The sequence below is a fragment of the Salmo trutta genome, chromosome 31, assembly GCF_901001165.1.
Source record: "Salmo trutta chromosome 31, fSalTru1.1, whole genome shotgun sequence".
In the NCBI taxonomy this organism is placed as follows: Eukaryota; Metazoa; Chordata; class Actinopteri; order Salmoniformes; family Salmonidae; genus Salmo; species Salmo trutta.
This window is the reverse complement of record NC_042987.1, coordinates 35,189,612-35,210,193: the sequence shown is the minus strand read 5'-3', so window position 1 is coordinate 35,210,193 and position 20,582 is coordinate 35,189,612. Positions and strand designations below refer to the sequence as shown.

General features: G+C 45.0%; 1 protein-coding gene across 4 annotated transcripts in view; it reads left to right on the top strand.

Annotated features, from left to right (window-relative positions):
• LOC115170102 (low-density lipoprotein receptor-related protein 8) overlaps positions 1–20,582 on the top strand; it is a 172,875-nt gene that overhangs the window by 107,718 nt on the left and 44,575 nt on the right. For 3 of the 4 annotated variants that reach the window (XM_029726392.1, XM_029726393.1, XM_029726391.1), the window contains exons 5-7: positions 11,112–11,507; positions 15,780–15,902; positions 16,893–17,015. In XM_029726392.1, coding sequence (XP_029582252.1) covers positions 11,112–11,507; positions 15,780–15,902; positions 16,893–17,015 — 642 coding nt within the window. The remainder of the gene's footprint in view (positions 1–11,111; positions 11,508–15,779; positions 15,903–16,892; positions 17,016–20,582) is intronic. The other variant, XM_029726394.1, reaches the window with a different exon arrangement.

Here is a 20,582-nt window from a genome sequence, read left to right as displayed (position 1 = left end):
TCCCATTATTAAAGTGGTTTGAGTTGAGTCAGTATGTTGGCAGCAGCCACTCAATGTTAGTGATGGCTGTTTAACAGTCTGATGGCCTTGAGATAGAAGCTGTTTTTCAGTCTCTCGGTTCCAGCTTTGATGCACCTGTACTGACCTCGCCTACTGGATGATAGCGGGGTGAACAGGCAGTGGCTCGGGTGGTTGTTGTCCTTGATGATCTTTTTGCCGGCTCCCATGGCTCCCATGTCCCGCTGGTGAAATTGAACCGTCAGGCTCCCATGTTCCGCTGGTGAAATTGAACTGGCAGGCTCCCATGTCCCGCTGGTGAAATTGAACTGGCAGGCTCCCATGTTCCGCTGGTGAAATTGAACCGGCAGGCTCCCATGTTCCGCTGGTGAAATTGAACTGGCAGGCTCCCATGGCTCCCATGTCCCGCTGGTGAAATTGAACTGGCAGGCTCCCATGGCTCCCATGTCCCGCTGGTGAAATTGAACCGGCAGGCTCCCATGTCCCGCGGGTGAAATTGAACCGGCAGGCTCCCATGTCTCGCTGGTGAAATTGAACCGGCAGGCTCTCATGTCCCGCTGGTGAAATTGAACCGGCAGGCTCCCATGTCCCGCTGGTGAAATTGAACCGGCAGGCTCCCATGTCCCGCTGGTGAAATTGAACTGGCAGGCTCCCATGTTCCGCTGGTGAAATTGAACCGGCAGGCTCCCATGTTCCGCTGGTGAAATTGAACTGGCAGGCTCCCATGGCTCCCATGTCCCGCTGGTGAAATTGAACTGGCAGGCTTCCATGGCACCAAGTCCCGCTGGTGAAATTGAACCGGCAGGCTCCCATGTCCCGCGGGTGAAATTGAACCGGCAGGCTCCCATGTCCCGCTGGTGAAATTGAACCGGCAGGCTCCCATGTCCCGCTGGTGAAATTGAACCGGCAGGCTCCCATGTCCCGCTGGTGAAATTGAACCGGCAGGCTCCCATGTCCCGCTGGTGAAATTGAACCGGCAGGCTCTCATGTCCCGCTGGTGAAATTGAACCGGCAGGCTCTCATGTCCCGCTGGTGAAATTGAACCGGCAGGCTCCCATGTCCCGCTGGTGAAATTGAACCGGCAGGCTCTCATGTCCCGCTGGTGAAATTGAACCGGCAGGCTCTCATGTCCCGCTGGTGAAATTGAACCGGCAGGCTCCCATGTCCCGCTGGTGAAATTGAACCGGCAGGCTCCCATGTCCCGCTGGTGAAATTGAACCGGCAGGCTCCCATGTCCCGCTGGTGAAATTGAACCGGCAGGCTCCCATGTCCCGCTGGTGAAATTGAACAGGCAGGCTCCCATGTCCCGCTGGTGAAATTGAACCGGCAGGCTCTCATGTCCCGCTGGTGAAATTGAACCGGCAGGCTCCCATGTCCCGCTGGTGAAATTGAACCGGCAGGCTCCCATGTCCCGCTGGTGAAATTGAACCGGCAGGCTCCCATGTCCCGCTGGTGAAGCCCCTAGAACAAAAGATCAGTTCAGTTGAACAAGATCCCAGTATGTCTGATATAGAACAGAAGAACAAACAATGTTATCCCATAGGAGAGGCTTTTCCTTTTTACTCTGATAATGATGAGAATGATGGCTGGGATGTCTTTTATGCTTTTTTAAATCTCAACTGTCCTGTTTACTTCCCACATCTGTATGTACATTGCATTCGGAAAACATTCAGAACCCTTGACTTTTTTCCATTTTTGGCTATGTTTCAGCCTTATTCTAAAATTGATTAAATGTTTTCGTCATCAATCTACACACAATACCCCATAATGACAAAGCAAAAACAGGTTTTTGAAAATGTTGCAAATGTATTAAAAATAAAAAAACGGATATTTAACATTTACATAAGTATTCAGACCCTTTCCTCAGTAGATTTTCCTAGCCACCGTGCTTCTTTCACATGCATTGCTTGCTGTTTGGGGTTTTAGGCTGGGTTTCTGTACAGCACTTTGAGATTTCAGCTGATATACGAAGGGCTATATAAATAAATTTGATTTGATTTGATTTACTTTGTGTAAGTACCTTTGGCAGAGATTACAGCCACAGGTCTTCTTGGGTATAACGCTACAAGCTTGGCACACCTGTATTTGGAGAGTTTCTCCCATTTTTCTCTGCCGATCCTTTCAAGCTCTGTCAGGTTGGATGGGGAGCGTCACTGCACAGCTATTTTCAGGTCTCTCCAGAGATGTTCGATCGGGTTCAATTCCGGGCTCTGGCTGGGCCACTCAAGGACATTCAGAGATTTTTCCCAAAGCCACACCTGTGTTGTCTTGGCTGTGTGCTTAGGGTCGTTTGCCTGTTGGAAGGTGAACCTTCGCCCCAGTCTGAGGTCCTGAGTGCTCTGGAGCAGGTTTTCTAATGATCAATTAGTCTTTTAAAATGATCAACTTGGATTAGCTAACACAACGTGCCATTGGAACACAGGAGTGATGGTTGCTGATAATGGGCCTCTGTACGCCTATGTAGATATTCCATAAAAAAATCTGCCGTTTCCAGCTACAATAGTCATTAACAACATTAACAATGTCTACACTGTATTTCTGATCAATGTGATGTTATTTTAATGGACAAAAAATGTGCTTTTCTTTCAAAAACAAGGACATTTCTATGTGACCCAAAACTTTTGAATGGTAGTGTATGTAAATTAGTTATTTCTGTTTTTCTTTTTAATAAATTACCACACATTCTAAAAATCTGTTTTCACACAATTTTAGAAAATGGCTGTTACGTAATAAAATGTCAAGGAGTCTGACTGCACTGTAGGAGTTAGTTTAACCAACCCTTCTGACTGTACTGTAGGAGTTAGTTTAGCCAACCCTTCTGAATGCACTGTAGGAGTTAGTTTAACCAACCCTTCTGACTGTACTGTAGGAGTTAGTTTAGCCAACCCTTCTGAATGCACTGTAGGAGTTAGTTTAGCCAACCCTTCTGAATGCACTGTAGGAGTTAGTTTAGCCAACCCTTCTGAATGCGCAGTAGGAGTTAGTTTAACCCTTCTGAATGCACTGTAGGAGTTAGTTTAGCCAACCCTTCTGAATGCACTGTAGGAGTTAGTTTAACCCTTCTGGCTGCACTGTAGGAGTTAGTTTAACCCTTCTGACTGTACTGTAGGAGTTAGTTTAGCCAACCCTTCTGAATGCGCAGTAGGAGTTAGTTTAGCCAACCCTTCTGAATGCACTGTAGGAGTTAGTTTAGCCAACCCTTCTGAATGCGCAGTAGGAGTTAGTTTAGCCAACCCTTCTGAATGCACTGTAGGAGTTAGTTTAGCCAACCCTTCTGAATGCGCAGTAGGAGTTAGTTTAGCCAACCCTTCTGAATGCACTGTAGGAGTTAGTTTAACCCTTCTGACTGTACTGTAGGAGTTAGTTTAACCCTTCTGGCTGTACTGTAGGAGTTAGTTTAACCCTTCTGACTACACTGTAGGAGTTAGTTTAACCCTTCTGACTGCACTGTAGGAGTTAGTTTAACCCTTCTGACTGTACTGTAGGAATTAGTTTAACCCTTCTGACTACAGTTGCAAAATCCCTGTAACTTTCCTAAAATTTTTAGGTTTTCCAGAAATCATGTTTGGAGGATTCCCGGATTTCCTGCTTATTCCATCCTTTTACCAGGAATTTCTCAACCAGGATTTCTGTAAAACCAGGGAATTTTGGGGATATTACCAGAATTTTTGCAACCCTAAATGTACTGTATGTACAGATGTAGGATCTTAATTTGATCACACTATTGACGCAGGATGAAAAGCAAACTTGTAGTGAATTTGAGGTTTAAAAAGGCTTCTAAGGTTTGTCATTTCCACTTTACCATTTCAGGCTTGATTTGTCCTAACAAAACATGTATCAATCTCTACAAAAATGTCCATGAATTATAATCCAAACAATAATTTACATTTCCTGTTACTGCGGGATTATTTTGCTGCTCAAATTAACATACTGCTATGGTGACAGCTGCAGCTGTCCCATGGGAGAACACTTTTAGGTTTAGGTAAAACCCTGTATGTAAAACCCTTTCCACCGAGGGTTCTACATGGACCCCAAAAGGGTTCTACCTGTAACCATCGAGGGTTTTTCAAAGGGTTCTCCTGATGGGGACAGCTGAAGAACCCTTTTCGGTTACAGTAGCACCTTTTTTCTAAGAATTTAGTGTATGACATGACAATGTTAGTCACAAGGAGTTTGCTTGCTAGACTAGTGCACATACAGTACAGGTCTGGGACAAGCCGATAGCGTGAATCATGCTTCAGCATCCCCTCTCCCCGATAATCCTGGCTAGATAAGTGTGGTCTTCATAACTGTCTGGCTACACCATGAACAATAACTCTCCTCTTTTTCTCTCTCCTCTATCTCGCCCTTCGTCCTTCATAGTCCTAGTTGTACGTGTGGTCATAATACTGACATCACTATGGAAGAAAACGTTCCTCTCTTCCTCTCTCTATCATCTCTCCTTCCGTTGTCATCTCTCCCCTGTGGATGAGTGTGCTGCTTCTTTCTCCCCATTATCGGCCAGTATTCTCTTTGTTCTGTAAATGTGTCTATGGCATAAGTAGAAAAGGTTATCTGTTGAGTCATTCTCCAGTGGAGAAGGCCAGCCTGTCTAAACTTTAAACTGCCTTCAACGTGACCTTCTACTAGTGAAAGGTCTATGGAGGCCTCAATGGCCCTTGTGAAACAGGGAGGTTGTATATCACAGTACTGTATGGCCCTTGGGGAACAGGGAGGTTGTATATCACTGTACTATATGGCCCTTGGGGAACAGGGAGGTTGTATATCACTGTACTATATGGCCCTTGGGGAACAGGGAGGTTGTATTTCTATGAATAATATCTGTGAGAGTCAAATGTCCCTTAACCTGGTGACACTTATTGATGTGAGTGAGAATGCATGGGCTCAGAGGCAGATGGGACATACAGGTGAACAGGACTGTGTGTATGAACGGGACCGTGGGTATGAAATGGACCGTGGGTACGGTACGAACGGGACTGTGGGTACAGTATGAACTTACTGAGTGTGTGTATGTGTGTGAAAGCCCTACAGTGAGCAGCAGAGTGACCGACCAGTCTTCCCTCTGTCTTTACCTCCGAGGCAGTAGTCGTTGCCGGCGGAAACCCCCCATCACCACGGCTTCTCGTCCAATCGGAGAGAGAGAGAGAGAGAACTGGGTCACACCACGGGCATGCCCTTCTGATTGGCTGGGAATGATGTCACATTCCCCTTGGATCATCATCCGCCAAACTCCAGAAGAGGAATTAAAGATTCTCTGAACCCTTTTAGTAAATCCTTTTACTACAGGCCCCAACTGACATGAAAGTCTCTACCCATGTAGCTGGAAATGCTCATGTATTTTACTAACGGACCTCCTCATGTGTGATATGCATGTTTATGGAGTTTCCTTAATAATTGAACTGCAGATTAGTAGATTATTGGGGGTAGGTTGCACGTGGTGTGTTGTGCGTGTTTGCACTGAAACGTACATGCTGTGTGTGTGGTGTGCGTGCGAGCGTGTGTTCATACTGATAAGACACGGCAGAATCAAATGGAACGCTGTGGTTTAATATTGATGAAGATAAGACGATTCCTGCAGCTCAGCTGAATCTCAAATGGTTCCATCAGTAGAAGGCCTCATCGCTGGCCTTAGTGAAATGAATACATGAAACTGTGTGTGTGTGTGTGTGTGTGTGAGTGTGTGTGTGTGTGTCTGCGTGCGTGCGTGCGGGCGTGCGTGCGGGTGGGTGGGCGGGCCTGTGCGTGTGTGTGTGTGTGGGTGTCTGTATGTGTGATGGAACACATGGTGAATTGGACATATGGGTGTATGATAAGCAGGATGATCATGATACTCTGTTTCCACGTTCTGCCAGAGGCTAATTTACACCCATCAGCTTAATGATAAGTGACGATTAGAGCTAAGGTGACATCCTAGAGGAAAACCTGGTTCAGTCTGCTTTCCACCAGACACTGGGAGATGAATTCACTGGTCAGCAGGACAATAACCTAAAACACAAGGCCACATCTACACTGGAGTTACTTACCAAGAAGACAGTGAATGTTCCTGAGTGGCCGAGTTACAGTGTTGACTTCAATCTACTTGAAAATTTATGGCAATACCTGAAAATGATTGTCTAGCAATGATCAACAACCAATTTGACAGCTTGAAGAATTAAAACAAATAATAATAGGCAAATATTGTACATTCCAGGTGTGGAAAGCTCTTAGAGATTTACCCAGAAAGACTCACAGCTGTAATCACTACCAAAGGTCCTTCTACAAAGTATTGACTCAGAGGGTGTGAATACTTATGTAAATGAGAAATGTCTGTATTTAATTTTCAATACATTTGAAAACATTTGTAAAAACACGTTTTCACTTTGTCATGAATAGAAATATCTATTTAATCCATGTTGAATTCAGGCTGTAACACAACAAATGTGGAATAAATCAAGGGGTATGAATACTTTCTGAAGGCACTTTGTACTGTATCTGTGCTGCTCTTTTCTGCTTTAGCCACTGGTATGGTCTGGTCTGTTATGGTCTAGTATGGTCTGATCTGGTATGGCGTGCTACATTCTACACTGAAAAAGCAAGTAATGTAATGATTTTCAGTCTATAACTGTGAAATAAGAATAGCAGCCGCATGTCTGAGTCTGCTTCTGCAGGTGTGTAACAACTGGTATAATTAGGGAATAATTGGGTGAACTCTTTGAAGAATTAAACAATGTACACAGCTTTTTCCAGTATCACTTAGGTTGTCTTTAAATGCATAATGAATGAGGCATTAACTAAACATATTGATTGAGGGATTAACTAAGTATATTGATTGCGGGATTAACCAAACGTAACGCATGTGAGATTAACTAAGTATATTGATTGCGGGATTAACCAAACGTAACGCATGTGGGATTAACCAAACATAACGCATGTGGGATTAACCAAACATAACGCATGTGGGATTAACTAAACGTAACGCATGTGGGATTAACCAAACGTAAGACTAATGCTGTCGGTTGGTGACTTTCTGCATATTCAATTCGGTTTCCACATTGATACAGCGTACCAGTTACATTGAAATAACGTGGAAACAACATCAAATTACATTGAAATAACATTACATTAAACTAACATAAAAACAACGGTGACTCAATGTACTAAATCTGCCCATGCCCCCACCGTCATTGCTGTTTCAAAGCCACACCCTCTGGGCACAGTTCAACGTTCATTGAAAGGAAATGGAAACGACGTTGATTCAACCAGTGTATGCCCAGCGGGGTTACCAAGAATGAATCTGTTTTGACACTGTGGGTGGAAAGGAGCCTCTAAAATCCTAAATTAAATGTCTCCCTTCGACTCAAATTACATTTTATTTATACGGTGCTTTTTTACCCTGTCATTCGTCACACAGAACAAAACGTTTGAGACAGGAAACCAGGGTTGTGTTCATTAGGCACAAAACTGAAGAAAATTCTCCAACCCGGAGTGAAACAGGGAGGTATTTTCTGTTTTGCAATAGGAAAGACTCATTTTCATTTTTCATTGCACAGTGTTTTGAAACGGTGTGCCCTAATGAACATAGCTCAGACCTAAACCTCCGCTATAAGTGCGAGCCCAGGGCGACAGAGGCAGCAGGAGGAAACTCCTTGCTGTCTGTAGAATATCAAATCTCCACTCTCCATGTGAGTTTTCTGCTGAGATAGATTGTGTGTCCTAAGTGGTCCCCTATTCCCTATTTAGTACACAAAGTACTGCACTACGTAGGGAATAAGGTGGCATTTGGGACACCACCAGAGACCATAGAAGCGATGGGATGGCTGTATTTCTCTTGACTGTGTGAGAGAGAATGGAGAGATAGAGATCTACCACTGAGTGGAGGACAGAGCCTGCTGTGAGAGGTCTTTTATCGCTCTCTCTCTCTCTCTCTGTGATGAGAGGCCCCCTCTCACCATCTCTGTGATGAGAGGCCCCCTCTCACCATCTCTGGGATGAGAGGCCCTCTCTCACCGTCTCTGGGATGTGAGGCCCCCTCTCACCGTCTCTGGGCCCCTCTCACCATCTCTGGGATGAGAGGCCCCCTCTCACCATCTCTGGGATGAGAGGCCCCCTCTCACCATCTCTGGGATGTGAGGCCCCCTCTCAACGTCTCTGGGCCCCTCTCACCATCTCTGGGATGAGAGGCCCCCTCTCACCATCTCTGGGATGAGAGGCCCCCTCTCACCGTCTCTGGGCCCCTCTCACCATCTCTGGGATGAGAGGCCCCCTCTCACCATCTCTGGGATACTCACACCATCCATCTCTCTCCCACTCTCTGTCTGTCTTTGATACCAGCAACATCCCTCTCAATCTCTATTGGTCTCACCATCTCTGCACTCTTAGAAAAAAAGGTGCTATCTAGAACCTTAAAGGGTTCTTCAGCTGTCCCTGTAAGAGAACCCTTTGAAGAACCCTTTTTGGTTAGAGGTAGAACCCTCTTTAGAAAGGGTTCTACATGGAACCCGCATGGGTTCTATCTGGAACCAAAAAGGGTTCTCCTATGGGAATAGCCGAAGAACCCTTTTGGAACCTTTTTTTCTATGAGTGTGTGAGACCAGCACCAATCCTCTCTATCGGTCTCTGTGTTTCTCACTCATCATATTCACCATTCGTTCAGGATTATCTGTAGTCAAGGTAGAAGGTAGCATTCACAGTAATGTAGAAGTGTTTAGAAACATATTCAGTTCTTATTTACAGTTAAAGTGACTCCAAAATGACACAGGACATTATTTACCATTCATTTCACAAAATAATCTGAAACAAAACCAACATAAAGAGCAAATGGATCCAACAAATGTGTAGAGTCACAAGCTTGATGTAGTCATTCTTACCTATTGACTACTTTAATACACATAAGTGAATTTGTCTTAATACTTTCGCTCCCCTGGGGGGGTGTACTATGTACGTAAAGTGCTGTAATTTCTAAATGGTTCACCCGATACGGATGAAAATACCCTCAAATTAAAGCTGGTGGTCTGCACTTTAACATCATACAGTGCACTGGGGAAGTATTCAGACACCTTTTACTTTTTCCACATTTTGTTACGTTGCAAATGAATAAAAAAATGTACCTGAAATGTCATAGACACTTTACTCAGACACTTTACTCAGTACTTTGTTGAATCACCTTTGGCAGTGATTACAGCCTCAAGTCTTCTTGGGTATGACGCTACAAGCTTGGCACACCTGTATTTGGGGAGTTTCTCCCATTCTTCTCTGCAGATCCTCTCAAGCTCTGTCAGGTTGGATGGGGAGCGTTGCTGCACAGCTATTTTCAGGTCTCTCCAGAGATGTTCGATTGGGTTCAAGTCCGGGCTCTGGCTGGGCCACTCAAGGACATTCAGAGACTTGTCCCGAAGCCACACCTGTGTTGTCTTGGCTGTGTGCTTAGGGTCGTTGTCCTGTTGGAAGGTGAACCTTCGCCCCAGTCTGAGGTCCTGAGTGCTCTGGAGCAGGTTTTCATCAAGGATCTCTCTGTACTTTGCTCTGCTCATCTTTCCCTCGATCCTGACTAGTCTCCCAGTCCCTGCTGCTGAAAAACATCCCCACAGCATGATGCTGCCACCACCATGCTTCACCGTAGGGATGGTGCCAGGTTTCCTCCAGACGTGACGCTTGGCATTCAGGCCAAAGAGTTCCATCTTGGTTTCATCAGACCAGAGAATCTTGTTTCTCATGGTCAGAGAGTCTTTAGGTGCCTTTTGGCAAACTCCAAGCGGGCTGTCATGTGCCTTTTACTGAGGAATGGCTTCCGTGTAGCCACTCTACCGTAAAGGCCTGATTGGTAGAGTGCTGCAGAGATGGTTGTCCTTCTGGAAGGTTCATCCCATCTCCACAGAGGAACTCTGGAGCGCTGTCAGAGTGACCATCGGGTTCTTGTTCACCTCCCTGACCAAGGCCCTTCTCCCCCGACTGCTCAGTTTGCCTGGGCGGCCAGCTCTAGGAAGAGTCTTGGTGGTTCCAAACTTCTTCCATTTAAGAATGATGGAGGCCACTATGTTCTTGGGGACCTTTAATGCTGCAGAGATTTTTGGGTACCCTTCCCCAGATCTGTGCCTCGACACAGTCCTGTCTATGAGTTCTATGGACAATTCCTTTGACCTCATGGCTTGGTTTTTGCTCTGACATGCACTGTCAACTGTTGGACCTTATATAGACAGGTGTGTGCCTTTCAATGTCATGTCCAATCAATTGAATTTCAAGTTGTAGAAACATCTCAAGGATGACCAATGGAAACAGGATGCTCCTGAGCTCAATTTCGAGTCTCATAGAAAAGGGTCTGAATACTTATTTACGAAAGGTATTTCTGTTTTTTATTTGTAATAAATTAGCACACATTTCGAAAAATCTGTTTTTGCTTTGTCATTATGGGGTATTCTGTGTAGATTGATACAATTTTTCAAATTCCATTTTGGAATGAGCTGTAACGTAACAAAATGTGGATAAAGTCAAGGGGTCAGAGTACCATCCGAATGCACTGTAGGTACTTTTGGGGGGGGGGGGGGGGGGGGGGTGCCCCCATCTTGCTGGGTGCGTGCTACGCCACTGCTTAAATCACAAGTTAAATATAACTCTAAAAAATGTTAGACGTGTCAAATAAATTATATCCAGCTCAGGGCTCCAGCTATGCATTTAGTTTGCTAAGAAGATCCCTGTTCCTTAAATAGTTTTGTGCGTAAAAAAAGTAATATATATTTTAAAAAATTGCGGCCCTTTTGTTCACATTCCGTAATACCGTATACCCCAATATGATGCAGGAACGGTATGACGGTATGAAAATCTGAAAACCACCCAACCTTTCTCTCTCTCTTTCTCTCTCGCTCTCTCTCCCTCTCTTTCTCTCTTTCTCTCTCTCTCTCTCTCTTTCTCCCTCTCTCTCTCCCTCTCTTTCCCTCTGTCTCTCTCTCTCTCTCCCTCTGTCTCTCTCTCTCTCTCCCTCTGTGTATCTCTGGAAATCTGATACCAGTATCATCTCCACTTCTCTTTTTTTAAGTCAAGTTCACGTTCGTTGGTTTGTCTGATACCGGCAGGATCCTGAATGTGTGTGTTGATTTTGTAACTCTAACTGAACCCTCCAGGCAACAAAGCCTGCCCGAAAAGCCAGTTCCAGTGTGCCAACCGCAAGTGCTTGGCACCTGTCTACGTGTGCGACGGCGATGACGACTGCAGCGACGGCTCTGACGAACTCAAATGCTCCGACCGCCACTCGCCAACGAACACCTGCAGCCCGCACGAGTTCCGCTGCAACACCTCGGAGTGCGTGCCCGTCATGTGGAGCTGTGACGGCGACCCCGACTGCCCCGACGGCTCTGACGAGTGGCCGGAGCGTTGCGGTGTTGAAGGTTCACATCCACGACGCAGGGTGAACTGTACGATGGAGGAGTTCCGGTGCGCCAACGGGGAGTGTGTGAGGCTGCCGTGGAAATGCGACGGCGATCCGGACTGCAAGGATAAGTCAGACGAGGCAGAATGTCGTAAGTGTTCTTGAAGTTTTTTTTGTCTTAGATACATGAACATAAACATACACATACAGTCCATTCAGAAAGTATTCAGACCTCTTTGACTTTTTCCACATTTTGTTACGTTACAGCCTTATTCTAAAATATATTACATTTTAAAAATCCTCATCAATCTACACACAATACCCCATAATGACAAAGCAAAAACAATGAAATAAAATTAATTGAATCCATTTTAGAATAAGCATGTAACGTGGAAAAAAGGTCTGAGTACTTTCCGAATGCACTGTACATATCACATGAGCTTGGAGGAAGGGCTCGTGGTAATGGTTGGAGCGAAATGGGTGGAATGGTATCAAATACAACAAACACAAGTTTTCTATGTGTTTGATGCCATTCCATTCACTCTGTTCCAGCCATTATTGTGAGCCATTCTCCCCCTAGCATCCTCCACTGATACATACTGTACAGTTGACCTGCTCTAGCAGGACAGACATTTGATGAGCTAAATTACAACCATATTCTCTAGCAGTCTAGTTGTATTCTGCTCCACCTCTGTACATGGAGAATGACAACAACTATCCAGACTACCATATCTTTCATTTATTTTCCATCTGTGTTGCCACACCTTTTTGTCACAGAGCACATTTTCATTTCACCAGGCTCCACACAACTCAGTTTGTCCTGAGTGGCGAAAGAGAGATAGAGAGGGAAAGGGAGATATAGAGAGAGAGGGAGAGAGAGAAAAAAGAGAGATAGAGAGGGAAAGGGAGATATAGAGAGAGAGGGAGAGAGAGAAAAAAGAGAGATAGAGAGGGAAAGGGAGATATAGAGAGAGAGAGGGAGAGAGAGAAATAAAGAGAGGAAGAGGCAGACTGAGAGAGAGGGAAACAGAGAGATGGAGAGAGAGGGAGAACGTTCGTTTTTTCTGAAAAACACTCTGTGAAGATGGGGCAGTCGTGATAAAACAAGTCACTCTGTGAAGATGGGGCAGTCGTGATAAAACAAGTCACTCTGTGAAGATGGGGCAGTCGTGATAAAACAAGTCACTCTGTGAAGATGGGGCAGTCGTGATAAAACAAGTCACTCTGTGAAGATGGGGCAGTCGTGATAAAACAAGTTTTCCCATTAGCTGATGTAGGGATCCTGTCTGTCTGTCTGTCTGTCTGTCTGTCTGTCTGTCTGTCTGTCTGTCTGTCTGTCTGTCTGTCTGTCTGTCTGTCTGCCTGCCTGCCTGCCTGAATGTCTGCCTGCCTGCCTGCCAGCCTGCCTACATCTTTCTCAGCCTCCACTCTCTATGTGGTGTCATCAAGTCCCACTTCTCTCCTCTCTCTCTCTCTCTCTCTCTCTCTCTCTCTCTCTCTCTCTCTTTCTCTCTCTCTCTCTCTCTCTCTCTCTCTCTCTCTCTCTCTGCGGTGTCATCAAGCCCTATCCTCTCTCTTCTCCTTCCTCCTCTCTCTCCCTCCAATGTGTCATAAACGCCAATTAACACTGATAGATGTTATTTCAGCCAATTGAAAGGCAGCGCAGGGAGTAGGTTAAGCCATACGCAAAGGAGTAAGAGCGAGTGTCCACAGGTTGCTAGGCAACCCATTAATGTCCTGTAGTGTTTAAAAGCCCTTGAATAATAGCAAGGTCTCATTTTTGCCACAGCGAGCTATAAAACTATAATCACTCAGGTGGTGGTCATGATGCTTTATCCAACGTGACTGGTAGTGTACACTAACGGGGTGGACATGATGCTTTATCCAAAGTGACTGGTAGTGTACACTAACGTGGTGGACATGATGCTTTATCCAAAGTGACTGGTAGTGTACACTAACGGGGGGGTCATGATGCTTTATCCAAAGTGACTGGTAGTGTACACTAACGTGGTGGACATGATGCTTTATCCAAAGTGACTGGTAGTGTACACTAACGGGGGGGTCATGATGCTTTATCCAAAGTGACTGGTAGTGTACACTAACGTGGTGGACATGATGCTTTATCCAACGTGACTGGTAGTGTACACTAACGTGGTGGACATGATGCTTTATCCAAAGTGACTGGTAGTGTACACTAACGGGGTGGACATGATGCTTTATCCAACGTGACTGGTAGTGTACACTAACGTGGTGGACATGATGCTTTATCCAACGTGACTGGTAGTGAACACTAATGTGGTGGACATGATGCTTTATCCAAAGTGACTGGTAGTGAACACTAACGTGGTGGACATGATGCTTTATCCAACGTGACTGGTAGTGAACACTAACGTGGTGGACATGATGCTTTATCCAAAGTGACTGGTAGTGAACACTAACGTGGTGGACATGATGCTTTATCCAACGTGACTGGTAGTGAACACTAACGTGGTGGACATGATGCTTTATCCAACGTGACTGGTAGTGAACACTAACGTGGTGGACATGATGCTTATACACATATATTATTCACAGGTAACTGACAAAATCAAGAAAATGGGCCAGAACAGCTTTTAATTTGGGGATCCTAATAAAATATCAAATGCACCTTGACATAGATTCTACAGGTGTCTGAAACTCTATTGGAGGGATGAGACACCAGTCTTCCATGAGAAAATACATCATTTGGTGTTTTTTTTTATGGTGGTGGATCAAACCATTCAGTGACCACTCCTGCCCTGTGGATGGGGGTGTTGTCATCCTATGGGGGCATATCCATGGTAGCCAAAATAATGACCTGCCCAGCATTTTTATACATGACCCTAAGCATGATGGGATGTTAATTGCTTAATTAACACAGGAACCACACCTTTGTGGAAGCGCCTGCTTTCGATATACTTTGTATCTCTCATTTGCTCATTTAGTGTTTCCGTTATTCTGTCAGTTACCTGTATGTGACCCATGCTTTTGAATAAGTTTAGTTACGAGCTAGTTTAGCTTTGCGCGCACACACACACACACACACTGACTGGGAAAAAGAGTCACTGTCTGGCTTTTGGCTCAGCTACACACACTGTTCTCTATCTCCTGATAACACTAAATCATCCCCCTCATGCTTTATATAATATTGCTTTTTAGTGGGCTCTAGAAGGGAGTTTCATGTCTGGGCATGGGAATTAATGGCGACTAGGAGCGGGATACGGCTCCGCAGAGGCCTCCATCTTGGGGCAGGATACTGAAGATCATATATCACAGAGCCCACGGTTAACTGCTTCTCCTGCTAGGTACAGCTAATGTCCCGCTATGGACTGAACGTGTGTAGAGGGGTTGTCTGTCTGTCTGTGTGTCTGTCTCTCTGTGTGTGTGCTTCTTGAGTCCTCAGTTCAGTGCTCAGTTCAGTCCTCAGTTGAGTCCTCAGTTCAGTCCTCAGTTCAGTCCTCAGTTGAGTCCTCAGTTCAGTCCTCAGTTGAGTCCTCAGTTCAGTCCTCAGTTCAGTGCTCAGTTCAGTGCTCAGTTCAGTGCTCAGTTCAGTGCTCAGTTCAGTGCTCAGTTCAGTGCTCAGTTCAGTCCTCAGTTCAGCGCTCAGTTCAGCGCTCAGTTCAGCGCTCAGTTCAGCCCTCAGTTCAGCCCTCAGTTCAGTGCTCAGTTCAGCGCTCAGTTCAGTCCTCAGTTCAGTGCTCAGTTCAGTCCTCAGTTCAGTGCTCAGTTCAGTCCTCAGTAATTTTGTGTTTAACGGTCTCTTCTTCCTGTAGTCAATTTTTTTTCTCCAACTCTCTCCCATTCTTGTGTATGTGTGCGTCTGTGTGTATCCGTGTTTGCGTCTGTGTGTATCCGTGTTTGCGTCTGTGTGTATCCGTGTTTGCGTCTGTGTGTATCTGTGTTTGTGTCTGTGTGTATCTGGGTTTGTGTCTGTGTGTATCCGTGTTTGTGTCTGTGTGTATCCGTGTGTGCGTCTGTGTGTATCCGTGTTTGCGTCTGTGTGTATCCGTGTTTGCGTCTGTGTGTATCCGTGTGTGCGTCTGTGTGTATCCGTGTTTGCGTCTGTGTGTATCCGTGTTTGCGTCTGTGTGTATCTGTGTTTGTGTCTGTGTGTATCTGGGTTTGTGTCTGTGTGTATCCGTGTTTGTGTCTGTGTGTATCCGTGTGTGCGTCTGTGTGTATCCGTGTTTGCGTCTGTGTGTATCTGTGTTTGCGTCTGTGTGTATCCGTGTTTGCGTCTGTGTGTATCCGTGTTTGCGTCTGTGTGTATCCGTGTTTGTGTCTGTGTGTATCCGTGTTTGTGTGTGTGTGTGTGTGTGTGTCTGTGTGTATCCGTGTTTGTGTGTGTGTGTGTGTGTGTGTGTGTGTGTGTGTGTGTGTGTGTGTGTGTGTGTGTGTGTTACAGCCCTACTGACGTGCAGGCCAGATGAGTTCCAGTGTGGTGACGGCTCCTGTATCCACGGTACCAAGCAGTGTAACAAGGTCCATGACTGTCCTGACCAGAGTGACGAGGCTGGCTGTGTCAACGGTATGTGTAGACCCCTGGGTTGTGTGTGTGTGTGTGTGTGTGTGTGTGTGCCTGTATCTGTGTGTGTGTGTGTGTGTGTGTGTGTGTGTGTGTGTGTGTGTGTGTGTGTGTGTGTGTGCCTGTATCTGTGTGTGTGTGTGTGTGTGTGTGTGTGTGTGTGTGTGTGTGTGTGTGTGTGTGTGTGTGTGTGTGTGTGTGTGTCTGGCTTACTGGCTGTGTCAACAGTATGTCTGACACTCCGTATAGCTGTCTGCATGGCTGGCTGGCTCTCTATGTCTGACTGGCTGGCTGGCTCTCTATGTCTGACTGGCTGGCTGGCTTTTTATGTCTGACTGGCTGGCTCTGTGTCTGACCGGCTGGCTGTCTCTCTATGTCTCACTGGCTGGCTGGCTCTCTATGTCTGACTGGCTGGCTGGCTCTATATGTCTGGCTGGCTGGCTCAATATGTCTGGCTGGCTGGCTCTATATGTCTGTCTGGCTGGCTGACTCCATACAGTATGTCTGGCTGGCTGGCTGGCTCTATATGTCTGGCTGGCTGACTCCATACAGTATGTCTGGCTGGCTGGCTCTATATGTCTGGCTGGCTGGCTGACTCCATACAGTATTGTCTGTCTGTCTGGATGACTCTATATAGTATTGTCTGTCTGGCTGGCTGACTCCATACAGTATTGTCTGGCTAGCTGACTCCATACAGTATTGTCTGGCTGGCTGACTCCATACTATATTGTCTGTCTGGCTGGCTGACTCTATATAGTATTGTCTGTCTGGCTGGCTGACTCCATACAGTATTGTCTGGCTGGCTGGCTGACTTCATACAGTATTGTCTGGCTGGCTGGCTGACTTCCTGATTGGCTCGTTGGCTCTATATGTCTACCTAACTGGTTGTCTGTCTGTCTGTACCTTCCTGTACCTGTCTGTCTGCTGGTCTGTGTATGTCTGCCTGGCTAACTGTCTGTAGTAAAAGTCTTTCCCCATGTCTTCCTGCCACAGCCACTAAGTGTGAGGGTCCCTTGAAGTTCCTGTGTAAGAACGGAGAGTGTATCGACAGCTCCAAGGTGTGTGACAACGTCAAGGACTGCAAGGACCGCTCTGATGAGCCCAAGAAGGAGTGTGGTAAGAACACACACTCGGACACACACACTCGGACGCACACACTCGGACACACACACACACACACGGACACACACACACACACACACACACTCGGACACACACACACACACACACACACACACACACACACTCGGACACACACACACACGTGTTTAACCCCTTTTTATGTCAAGTCTAAATAAGGTCAGGAGAAAGAAATTGCTTAACAAGTCCCATACGTTGCATGGACTCACTGTGTGTGTAATAATAGTGTTTAAAATGATTTTTTAATGACTACCTCATCTCTGTAACCCACGCATACAATTATCTGTAAGATACCTCAGTCAAGCAGTGCATTTCAAACACAGATTCAACCACAAAGACCAGGGAGATTTTCCAATAAAAGCAGACATTATCCTATTGAACATGGTGAAGTTATTCATTCCACTCTGGATGGTGTATCAATACACCCAGTCACTACAAACATACAAGCATATGTCTCTAAGAGATGAAAATGGTTGTCTAACAACCAATTTGACAGAGCTTGAATTATTTTTTAAAGAATAATGGGGAAATAATGTACAATCCAGGAGTGGAAAGCTCTTAGAGACTTACCCAGAAAGACTCACAGCTGTAAACACTGCCTAAGGTGATTCTAACATGTATTGACTCAGGGGTGTGAATACTTATGTAAATTAGATATTTCTGTATTTCATTTTCAATACATTTGCTAAAAATTCTAAAAACATGTTTTCACTTTGTCATTATGGAGTAATGTGTGTAAATGGGTGAGAAAAAAAAATATTTAATTAATTTTGAATTCAGGCTGTAACACAACAACATGTGGAATAAGTCAAGGGGTATGAATACTTTCTGTAGGCACTGTGTTCAGAGGTGTGTGTGTATGTGTCTCCAAGCTAGCACTTATGCAGATGTCTGTGTGTCTGCAAGCTAGCACTTATGCAATGATGTGTGTATGCTCACCATAACAAAGTGGCTATCTCCATTGCATTTCAAAGCGTCGAGGGGCACGAGTCAAATTAGTATCAAGAGAAGAAAAGCCTCTGTGTGCTCATCAAAGGGGAGAGAAACAAACATCTGTGTGTGTGTGTGTGTGTGTGTGTGTGTGTGCGTGTGTGCGCGTGTGTGTGTGTGTGTGTGTGTCTGTGTGTGTGTGTATGTGTGTGTGTATGTATGTGTGTGCGTGTATGTGTGTGTGTGTGTGCGTGCGTGCTTGTGTGTGTGTGTGTGTGTGTTTGTGTACGTGTGTGTGTGTGTGTGTGTGTGTGTGTGTGTGCGTGTGTGCGTGCGTGCGTGCGTGCGTGCCTGCCTGTCTGCCTGCCTGCCTGCCTGCCTGCCTGCCTGCCTGCCTGCCTGCCTGCGTGCGTGCGTGCGTGCGTGCGTCTGTGTGTGTGTGTGTGTGTGTGTGTGTGTGCGTGTGTGTGTGTGTGTGTGTATGTATGTGTGTGCGTGTGTGTACGTGCGTGCGTGTGTGTACGTGCGTGCGTGCGTGCGTGTGTGTGTGTGTGTATGTGCATGCAGTAGTTTGTGTGCACACAGTGCCTTCAGAAAGTCTTCACACCCTTTGACTTTTTCCACATGTTGTCGTGTTACAGTCTGAATTTAAAATGGATGACATTTGGATGTTGTGTCACTGATTCTACACACAATACCCCATAATGTCAAAGTGGAATTTTTGTTGTTGATTTTTTATTTTTATACATTAATAACAAATGTAAAGCTGAAATGTCTTGAGTCAATATTCAACCCCTTTGTTGAATAAGCCTAAATAAGTTCAGGAGTAACAATGTGCTTATTAAAACCTTTTAAGGATCTCTACAGATCGGTGTTCCACCCGCAGGACGGTTGAGCTAATGTGCGCTAATGCGATTAGCATGAGGTTGTAAGTAACAAGAACCTTTCCCAGGACATAGACATATCTGATATTGGCAGAAAGCTTACATTCTTGTTAATCTAACTGCACTGTGCAATTTACAAATCAAATCAAATTTTATTTGTCACATACACATGGTTAGCAGATGTTAATGCGAATGTAGCGAAATGCTTGTGCTTCTAGTTCCGACAATGCAGTAATAGCCAACGAGTAATCTAACAATTCCACAACAACTACCTTATAGACACAAGTGTAAAGGAATGAATAAGAATATGTACATAAAAAAATATATGAATGAGTGATGATATAGAACGGCATAGGCAAGATGCAGTAGATGGTATAGAGTACAGTATATACATATGAGATGAGTAATGTAGGGTATGTAAACATATAAAAGTGGCATTGTTTAAAGTGGCTAGTGATACATTACATCAAGATGGTAAGATGCAGTAGATGGTATAGAGTACAGTATATACAGTAGCTACTACAGTGAAAAAATACCATGCTATTGTTTGAGGAGAGTGCACATTTATGAACTTGAAAAATTATTAATAAACCATTTGGCACATTTGGGCAGTCTTGACACAGCATTTTGAACAGAAATACAATGGTTCATTGGATCGGTCTAAAACGTTGCACATACACTGCTGCCATCTAGTGGACAAAATCTAAATTGCGCCTGGGCTGGAATAATACATTATGGCCTTTCTCTTGCATTTCAATGATTATTTTTTTTCTTTGTATTATCTTTTACCAGATCTGATGTGTTATATTCTCCTACATTCATTTCACATTTCCACAAACATCAAAGTGTTTCCCTTCAAATAGTATCAATAAAATGCATATCCTTGATTCAGGTCCTGAGCTACAGGCAGTTAGATTTGGGTATGTCATTTTAGGCGAAAATGTCAAAAAAGGAGCGGATCCTTATTAACAAATCACATAGTAAGTTGCATGGACTCATTCCGTGTTCAGTAATAGTGGTTAACATGATTTTTTTAAGACTACCCCATCTGTACCCCACACATACAATTGTCTGTAAGGTCCCTCAATCGAGTAATGAATTTCAAGCACAGATTCAACCACAAAGATTTATAGGGCTCCCGAGTAGCGCAGCGGTCTAAGGCACTGCATTTCAGTGCTAGAGGCGTCACTACAGACCCTGGTTTAATTCCAGGCTGTATCACAACCGGCCGTGATTGGGAGTCCCATAGGGCGGCGCACAATTGGCCCAGCATCGTCTGGGTTTGGCTCGGGGTAGGCCATCATTGTAAATAAGAATTTGTTCTTAACTGACTTGCCTAGTGAAATAAAAATGAAAAGATCAGGGAGGTTTGTCAATGCCTTGCAAAGAAAGGTATTGATTGGTAGATGGGTAAAAAAAGTATTACTAACCTAATTGACAGAGTGAAAAGAAGGAAGCCTGTACAGAATAAAAATATTCAAAAAAATGCATCCTGTTGACAAACAAGGCACTCAAGTAATACTGCAAAGAATGTGGCAAAGAAATTAACTTTTTGTCCTGAATACAAAGCATTATGTTTGGGGCAAATCCAACACAACACATCACTGAGTACCGCTCTTCATATTTTCAAGCATGGTGGTGGCTGCATCATGTTATGGGTATGCTTGTCATCAGAAAAGACTAGGGAGGTTTTTAGGATAAAAATAAACGGAATACAGCTAATCACAGG